Below are 9,694 nucleotides of genomic sequence, written 5' to 3'. Positions count from 1 at the left end.
CAACGGCGTGGTGACGATGATGATGTTCCACCGACGCAGGGCTTCGCCTAAGCTCCGCAACGGTATTATCGAGGTGTAATATGGTGGAGGGGGGCACCGCACATGGCTAAGAGATCTCAAGGATCAATTGTTGTGTCTATGGGGTGCCCCCCTGCCCCCGTATATAAAGGAGCAAGGAGGAGGCAGCCGGCCAAGGGAAGAGGCGCGCCAAAGGGGGGAGTAGGACTCCTCCTTTCCTTGTGGGAGTAGGAGAAGGGAAGGGGGAAGGAGAAAGAAGGAAGGGTGCGCCCCCCTTCCCTAGTCCAATTCGGACCAGACCATGGGGAGGGGTGCGGCCACCTTTTGAGGCCTTTCTCTCCTTTCCCGTATGGCCCATTAAGGCCCAATACGAATTCCCGTAACTCTCCAGTACTCCAAAAAATACCCGAATCACTCGGAACATTTCCGAAGTCCGAATATAGTCGTCCAATATATCGATCTTTACGTCTCGGCCATTCCGAGACTCCTCGTCATGTCCCCGATCTCATCCGGGACTCCGAACTCCTTCGGTACATCAACATACATAAACTCATAATAAAACTGTCATCGTAACTTTAAGCGTGCGGACCCTACGGGTTCGAGAACTATGTAGACATGACCGAGACACGTCTCCGGTCAATAACCAATAGCGGGACCTGGATGCCCATATTGGCTCCCACATATTCTACGAAGATCTTTATCGGTCAGACCGCATAACAACATACGTTGTTCCCTTTGTCATCAGTATGTTACTTGCCCGAGATTCGATCGTCGGTATCTCGATACCTAGTTCAATCTCGTTACCGGCAAGTCTCTTTACTCGTTCCGTAACACATCATCCCGCAACTAACTTATTAGTCACAGTGCTTGCAAGGCTTATAGTGATGTGCATTACCGAGTGGGCCCAGAGATACCTCTCCGACAATCGGAGTGACAAATCCTAATCTCGAAATACGCCAACCCAACAAGTACCTTTGGAGACACCTGTAGAGCACCTTTATAATCACCCATTTACGTTGTGACGTTTGGTAGCACACAAAGTGTTCCTCCGGTAAATGGGAGTTGCATAATCTCATAGTCAGAGGAACATGTATAAGTCATGAAGAAAGCAATAGCAACATACTAAACGATCGGGTGCTAAGCTAACGGAATGGGTCAAGTCAATCACGTCATTCTCCTAATGAGGTGATCTCGTTAATCAAATGACAACTTATGTCTATGGCTAGGAAACATAACCATCTTTGATTAACGAACTAGTCAAGTAGAGGCATACTAGTGACACTCTGTTTGTCTATGTATTCACACATGTATTATGTTTCCGGTTAATACAATTCTAGCATGAATAATAAACATTTATCATGATATAAGGAAATAAATAATAACTTTATTATTGCCTCTAGGGCATATTTCCTTCAGAGCCCTCCCTTCCTAGATATGTGCACACCAGCCAACGTCTTCCGGCGAGCTGTGGGAGGCCGTGGGGGTGGTGATGGAGGCGTGGCAAAAATGCTCTGCTGCCTCACCTCGAAGAGAGGCTCCAGGAGATCTTCAGTGGCCTTGGCTTGCGCACCATGCACCGGTGAGGGGGTGCGCTGCAGGGGGCCGTCGCAAGCCAGCGGCGGCGTAGGAGATGTCTGAAACCCCGGCGGCCTGGAAGGCGAGAGCAGAGGCCTTTGAAGCGAAACTGGCGAGCACAGCTGGAGCAACGGCTGGTTGGGCGCCTCTTGCAGCAGAGGAGAGCGTGAAGCTTCAGCACGCCTTGAAACGGGGCTGGGCGGCAACACCGAGGTTGGGGAGAGCGGGGGCGACACTGGCGGGGTTCGCTCATCCTGAGAACGGCGCCTGGCGGAGCGCGGCGAGATCTGCCGCACCGGGCTACGGCCACGACCATCAGTCAGCACCGGCCTCTGAATGGCCGGCAGCTCCAGGGCGCGCGCAGCCACACCGCTGCCCGACCCAGAGCCGCGCAGAACAGCAGGAGCAGCGCCAGCCGAAGAAGGGGCCAGCGCGCTGCTAGGAACGCCTCCATCACGCCGACGGCCACCGACGCGCTCTCTGGTGCGGTCCTGGCCCTCGTCGCGCTGGCGATCGCGCGCATTGCGGGAGGGCGTGCGACGCACCCCCGCGCCCCAGCCCTCCCGAGCACGGCCACCATCTCGACCCCGTTGGCCGTCGCGGTCATCGTCATCATCACGCCTGTCAGGGCGCCGAGCGGCACCACCCTGTGGCTGCTGACGCTCCCTTGGGATGTAGGTGCCATCGACCCTCTTGCGGTACCAAGTGAACTCGTGGACTTCCGGCGGAGGTGGGTTGTCGTCGTCGTCGCGCGCCTTGGTGTGGTCTTCATGGAGGTCAAGATGAATGAGGACGCGATGCCGAAGCCCACGGCGCCCCCGACGGCGGTGACCACGCGCAGGGAGTGTGAGCCACTTGACCTTGGGGATGGTGTTGGGGTCGGCCGTCCACGCCCAGAGCGCCATGTCCCTCGTGTCTTCCTTCTTCAGAGAGCGCTGCTCGATGTAGTCGAGGGAGCAGCCACGGCCGATGAGAAAGGTGGCGACGTAGTTGTTCCATCCGTGTAGTGGGACGCCCTCCAAGCATAGGCGAACATGGTGTAGCTGGTCCTCGTTGTCGGCGTGCGCCTCGAGCCGCCACTCCCTCACATAGATGAGGTAGCCAGCGCCAGGAAGATGGCCAAGGGAGACCGCCAGGGCGCAGTGGTGCTGGTACATGAAGCGGACGAAGAACTGCTCGGGGTAGTGCTTGACGACTTCGACATCAGTCTGGCGCGCCCCCAAGGCCTTTGCCAGCTCGGAGGCCACCTGCTGGCAGGAGACGTCCTGCCTGGCGCCTTCTAGCCAGGCAACTGCCCCGTTGGTGGAGAGGAGAGCAGACTCAGCCTGCATCTCAGGCGTTGCAGGGACGACGACGTAGTCCTCCTCCGGACGGAGCGACGCATCACCGAGGCGGAGCATCGTGGCCGGAGAGGTTGCAGTAGGCAGCAGAGGATTCTCCCAGCCACGACCAGAGCGAGGAGCTGCTACTTGGACAGCAACAGCGGCAGGCCGAGGGAGAGGGGGTGGAGGCACTCCGGGGGAGTCCAACAAGCTTAATGGCTTCCACTGGTTCTTGCAACCACGAGATTTATGGCCATTCTGGAGGCAGCGTGAATAGCGCAGCGGGTCACGGCACGCCTCAGCCCTATGCCCACGGTGGAGACACCTACAGCACCGGCCTAGGAGCCATCGGGGGATGGGCGCCGGCTTGAATGCCGGGGCGGCCAAAGCCGGACTGCGCGGGCCTTTACGCGACGCGACGAGCTGCCAGCCTCCGGTCACCTCAGCCTCGCGCCCCGCGTCGAACCGTATCGCCTGCATAGAAGGCGCACCAGAGGTAGGAGGGATGGAGGCGGCCAGCTGCTCCGCACCCGAGCAGTTAATGCCTCCACCGACCGGAACTTCAAGGCGCGCGGCATGCGCAGGAGGAGGGGCTTGAGCCGACCCAACCGCAGCCCGGACCAACGCCACGGGCGGCTGCGAGTCAGGGACAAACTCCACGGAAGCCAAGACACCGTCCTGGTCGTAGCTCGTTGAAACTGGATCTGGCCGTGGCAGGGAGGATGAACGCAGGAGAGGAAAAGATCTCCGCAGCAGCGCGACCGCCCCTGGACGACCAACCGGAGGCGGAGGCAGGGGCATGAACCAGGAGGCGAATCCGTGGTCGGCGCAGGGGGGAGCCACCACCGCCGCCGGCGGCGCGGGGACGGGCGTGGGAGGGGAGCGCGTGGGAGGCATCGATAGTCTAATATTGTGGCTACGTCGGTTGGCCGGTTGCATTGCTGCCGGTTCCGGCAAGAGCCAAACGGAGCACCACGTGCCGGACCGAACTGGCCGGTCGGCGAGGCAGTTATCCCGTCCCGGTCACCATGCATGGGCGGCAACCAGTGAGAGCCATGCACGGTCATTGAGCAATTTTTTGTTGCACAGAGATAGAGGCCGGCGCCCGGCTGTCGATTGATCGGGAACAGCCGAACAGTTACCCATGGTGCCGTGCTGCCATTTTTTGAAGTCGACCTCATAATTATTCACCCTTTCATATTTTATGTACACTCGTGCCTGCGTTATTTGGCCTCTCTTGTAGTGCGGGTAGTTTAGAAAGCGGTCGGGTTGTCAAAGCTGGCCGACGATTTATTTACTGCTGTTCGTGCCGACCATGAGCCGGTGAAACCTGCATTCCAAGCATGTGTGCACGCTAATGACACGACAGCTATGTAAATCACAAAAAATTACCACCAAACGACATATACTGAACCTGACACCAGCCACGTACACCCACATGTACGATTAATTAACTAGTTTTTCGTCGGCGAGGCGCAGGGAAATTAGCGTTTGTCGCGCTTCCTGTCGCCGGGATCGCACTGCAGATATCTGATTTCAGGTGGGAGGCAGAATAGCGATGGGTCGACATGTAAATTGAGATAAAATTTCCGCATGCACCCGCCGTTCCTGCAGATATCTGATTTCAGTTTCATCTAGAAAGTTTCCCGCAAAAAAAATATCTTCTAGAAAGACCAGGTATACAAAGCTTGCATATCCTCCCGATATTAAGCAACTACACATGGTAATCTCCATGATCAGCCACAACAATTAATTAGCTTTCCGAGGAGCTAGCAAAACTTTTAGGAGAAATATAATGAATTTATGAGGAGAAAAGATTCACTGTCAACAAGCGAGCAATGCATACCCTAACCCTATGCTATGTATACCTGTGTCCACCCCGACTGAAATCTTGCACATTTTTTTCATGAAACATTTACCCTAGTGCTACTTCCGAAACAGTTTTCCTTGATCGTAGACGCACAAAGTCAGAAGTTCGGACCTCAACTCACTCGGTTGACATTGCCCCGCCTACGGGTTATTAGCCATTCCAGATCATCACTCATCATGTTCTAGTAGCTAAATAAATTGTCCGGTCCCCAAGTCCAACACCCTGCGCCCGAGGGAAACTGAATTTATGTTGCAAACTCTGAACTTAGAACTAGTGCAGAGAGGCGGCGTTGCATGTCAAAAGAACACGACGGGGACATGCCAGTGCACACCACTGCCAAGTCAATTTCCAGCCCCCGATCTCCCAGCAAAATCTTATCATAGTATCTGCAGAAAATTCTACGACTGATTGCCCAGTACAAGTGGCACTGAACCTCTCCAGGTTACGTGCCAAGCAGATAGATCTCAGAATAACTCGATCGTGCCCTCGCGCTTGGGCAATCATGTCGTGTCAGTGGCAAGAGAGACCGACCTTCCATCGAATCCTTCGAGAGCGTCGATCAAGTCCATTTGTGCGTCCGCGCGCGCGACCGAGTTCGGCCTCCGGCGGTGCATGTCGCGATCGAGTTATTCCGACGGGTTGTGCGTTCTGTTGACCTTCTCGGCCGTCGTCGTTCCAGAGCTTCTACTTTGGGTCTGCGAATGCCCGTCTGATTTTTAACGAGTTTGTTGGGGGTACCAACTGGATCGTCAGATATTCAACGAGTTCGTTATATGTATTTCACTCCCAGCAACTCCACTTGGGTTTGGCTTGTCGGCTATTCGACCCATATGCCGGCTGTTCATACAAAAGCAGCCAGTTTTGAGCAGAAAAAAATAGCTAATGATTAATTCGTGTTTTTGAGGTTTTGTCAGTATTCCGTTCGTTCATCTAAAAAGGGCGCTGCACTTGAAAGAGAGACAAGAAGCTGGCCAGCTGTGCGCGCCCACCGATCTTCCAACATCTTCATCTTCTTCCTCAAGTCGAGAAGTTGGAGGGGGGATTCCAACTGCTACGTCGTCCCTGGCGCCAACAGTAAAATACCACGGATCCACAGTTCCACACACACAGTACATCGGTTCAGCCTCACTTCGTTGATCACTGGGACTGGGATCATAAAATTTTACATACATAAACCTCGTCGGAATCGAGGGATTGCTCTGGTGCTCCAAGTTACAGGCCTGATCCGTTCGGCCGGGGGCACTCACGAGTACCGCGTGACAGGAGCAAGCGACAGCGAGACGCCAGTGATCTCTTGCAGAGCTTATCCAAAACCGAAACAGGAGCGAGACGCACCCACACTCCAGAAACTGAAACAGAAGCAAAAAGTTGTTGCGGCAAATCATCCATGATCCATGAATGGATAAGCCTCCCGTCACGGGACAGATCAGATGCATGTATCAGTCTCCAATTTGTCACTCATGATTATCCATATCCAAAACCAGATGGAGTTGTACACAGCAGAACAGAGTGGACGAAAGGCTCACTCTATCTACGAGCTAGCTAATTGGCCAAGCCGGAACCCAGAATTGGGTCTGAAACTCCAATTGTTGCTGGAATTTTTTACTATCTACTTTATCTTGCTATGGCATGTCGACGTTGGTTGGTTTGTCTACTGGTGGTTGTCGCCGGAGCGGTCGCCGGCCATGGACACAGCGGAGAGCCGGCTCGGCCGGGGGCGGGACCCGCCCACGCGCCTCCGGTGCTGCAGCGACTGCTGCGCCGCGGGGGACGGCGCGAGCGCCCTGCGTGCCCAGTGCCCGCTCTCCATGGGGACGAGCCGCACCAGCGCGCTGCCCGTCTGCTTCGAGCCGGCGCTGCCGATGGACGGCGGGGAGCCGGGCTTGCTATTGCAAGATGGTGCCGCCTGCTTGCGCTCCTTGTGGAGGCCGCATCGGAAAGAGCCCGGGTGGTTCGTCGGGGAGCACATGCAGGACCGACGGCTCTTGCTGGCGACAGCGCCAGCAGGGGCAGAGGAGGAGGACGAGACGCTGACGGACTTGCCCGGCGAGCGTGTGGCGCCACCGGCGGGGAGCTTGACGCGGGTGGGCGAGGCGGAGCGGTAGCTGGGGATCGACAGGACCGGCCCGCTGAGCCTACTCGCAGTCGCCGTGGCCATGAGAGAACACTTGGATCGAGGAGTGCGAGCGTTGGAATCGGGTCGGAATGGAGATTTCGCTGCTGGTTTGGGGGAGTTCGAGTAAACTGAAAGGACCGCGGGCTGGGCGCACTTTATAGAGTTGGAGGGGTATTCTGGGGAGAAATGGGTTTTTTCTTTTTTTTTGCATGGGGGAGAAATGGGGCTCGGGCATAAAGCAGTGGGCGTCTGAGCTGGGCCTAGACAGCAGCTCACCGGAATTGGTCCTGGGTTCAAGGTAGGTAGGTCCACCCCCAATATTATAGGACTCATGCCAACTTTTTTATGAATATCTTTTACTCAAAAATAAATCTTTTGAATATCAGTGTCAAAATCTGGTCAATTAGTAACTATAGCATCGTGCGATTATGCAGGTACAAAAATATACTCCATCTGAACTGAAACGTGTGGAGTATTAACTAGTCATCTTAAAAAAGTAATGTCAAAAAATTGCTAAAAAAACTACTGTTAATTTAGTGACGATTTCTCATCAGCAGAAAGAAAAACATAGTACCTAAGATTTCTGCACCAACGAATTGGAACATACGGTTGTTTCCGTGTGAGACGCGCTGATCCAGACAGTAATTTTTTGTCTGGAGAAAACGTCTAACCGAAGCATAAGCATTGATGGAACTTTGGGTACTGTGCGTAGCCCAGGTGCCGCCCATCGATTGTGGCAGGACGACGGAAAAAAATGTTGCTGTCAGTAAACCGTTTCCGGCACACAGAATGGACGGTGCCAGAAAAAAGGATGTCATCTCGGAACGTTCAGACCCAGGCAGGTGACGGTCCGGTTGGCACGACTAGGACCTCATCGACGTGACGCGGCAGCCGCCGGCCGTGGGATCGCCTCAGCTCCGCATGAAACGCGGCGGACCTCTGAATGTTGGACACAGTGGCATGGGCGGCATCTCGGTCGCCGTAATGGCAGTGTCCATCAGCACCAAACCTGTTTACTCGCGCTCATGTACGCTGGTTCGTGGAGTCCGCGCGAAGGAAGGGATCATGGAGCCCGCCGGCGATGTGTACGTGAAGGATCGCATGCACGAGCGCGTCGTGATCCGGCCGGTTCCACCGCGATAAGATGCTCCCATCGCTGTTACTAGTGCTAGTACTAGTACTACTCTGCGTCTGGCCACTCACAGTAAATGTGTGCTTTTTAACCGAAGTGTTGGTGGCATCACTGCTCAGGTAACTGCGGCAGCACACAGCTAGCCTAGCACGGACGGGCGAACGGGGACAGGACCCAAGCGAGCGAGAACACCATACGCGCGGCACGCCGCGCGCAATGGCTATGGCTGGAGCGGTCAGGGGTGACGAGTGACGACGATGACGGCCAGCGGGGCAGCTGGCAGCGCACCGGGGGCTACTCCTACTAGGGTTCCTTTTTGTTTTTGTTTCTGGCAACACCTTGTTGATCGTTTGGATCTGGAACAGCTAATCGTTGTTGAGCTCTGCCCGTATAGACGCCGGTCTACGAATTGCTGCATTTCTCCAGTAGACTCGCATAAGAGAATCTACAGACGGCCCTCTCAAGCACGTCTCAAACGCCGGACTAGCCATCCGGTCACTGACTTACAAAAAGACGATCCGATTCTCTTAAACGTCTGAACTAATCGATCGGCACCCTTCACATCCAACCCAAATGTAAGGCAGATATGAGGCGATCCGGGCGCGCCCGGACGTGTTCACCACGTCCGCCCGGCCCACTACTGGCCCACCCCGACCCCACAAAATCCCCTTTCGGAGCAAACCCTAGGCTCACTTCACTCCGCTCCCCGACACACTCCTTTTCCCAGTCCGTCCAATCCCGAGCGCTAGCGACCATGTCCAGCACCGGCAGCCACTTGGACGGCAACTCCGGAGACGAGGACGAGCTGGCGGTCCGTATCGTGCTCGAGCGCTCGTGGGTCGATACAGGCGGCAACTCCGGATCAGGTGTGACGTCACTTGTCGCCTGTCGCTACAGCGTCAACGCCGGCGCCGGGGCCGGCCCTTCCCGTCCCGTGTGCGGATTTGCGAGGGCTGCCCAATCGGCGGCGCCCGCTCGACGGCCTCCTCCACCTCCGGCCGCTGCTTCCCGCGGGCAGCGGTGGGTTCTAGTGCCCGTTCCGCCGGCGCCGCGGATACGGACTCCGGAGTCGGAGGCACGCACCGCCTGCCACGAGAGGCTGACGGCAAGGGAGATGGGGGGCGCATCCGACGCGGCTGCGCAGTCCGCCCGCCGCCGTTGCGTGATGCCGGTGCCCGACGAGGAGGAGCGTCTCCTCTAGTGGGTGTACCATCGGTCACTTACCACGGCGGAGACGGACGCCCGGTGTCTCCAGAGGATCAACGCCAAGCACCTCAAGCTCGGCATTGAGCAGTCCAAGGGAGCTGGAATTCTGGACCTGAAAAAACTATGTCAGAGATACCTATTCTGCACATCTTCAAATGAGCTGAAATTTTACGAAGAATTATTTTAGAATACATAATAAATATTGGAGAAAAGAACTACCAGAGGGGGGCTGCCACGTGCCCACAAGACACCAGGGCGCGCCTGGCGCGCCCTGGTTGGTGGTGGGCAGCCAGCCCACCTCCGGTGCCCATCTTCTGGTATATAAGGTCTTTTGACCTAGAAAAAAAAAGGAAAGGACTTTCGGGATGTAGCGACGCCGCCTCGAGGCGGAACTTGGGCAGGAGCACTTATGCCCTCCAGCGGAGCGATTTCGCCGGGGGAACTTCCCTCCCGGA

General features: G+C 56.0%; 1 protein-coding gene across 1 annotated transcript; it reads right to left on the bottom strand.

Annotated features, from left to right (window-relative positions):
• Nucleotides 1–6,222: 6,222 nt before the first annotated feature.
• Nucleotides 6,223–7,243, bottom strand: LOC109742706 (uncharacterized). The gene has a single exon (XM_020301807.4). It carries the CDS (start codon nt 7,232–7,234, stop codon nt 6,437–6,439), a length of 798 nt encoding a protein of 265 aa, XP_020157396.2. The 5' UTR covers nt 7,235–7,243; the 3' UTR covers nt 6,223–6,436.
• Between the last annotated feature and the right edge of the window lie 2,451 nt (nt 7,244–9,694).

Source organism: Aegilops tauschii, chromosome 6 (assembly GCF_002575655.3).
Source record: "Aegilops tauschii subsp. strangulata cultivar AL8/78 chromosome 6, Aet v6.0, whole genome shotgun sequence".
NCBI lineage: Eukaryota > Viridiplantae > Streptophyta > Magnoliopsida > Poales > Poaceae > Aegilops > Aegilops tauschii.
The sequence above is the reverse complement of the archived record's forward strand: the minus strand, read 5'-3'. Positions and strand labels throughout refer to the sequence as shown.

Excerpts from the sequence above, each read along its gene's own strand:
- LOC109742706 (XM_020301807.4), bottom strand. The coding sequence starts at position 7,234 with ATGAGTCCTATAATATTGGGGGTGGACCTACCTACCTTGAACCCAGGA.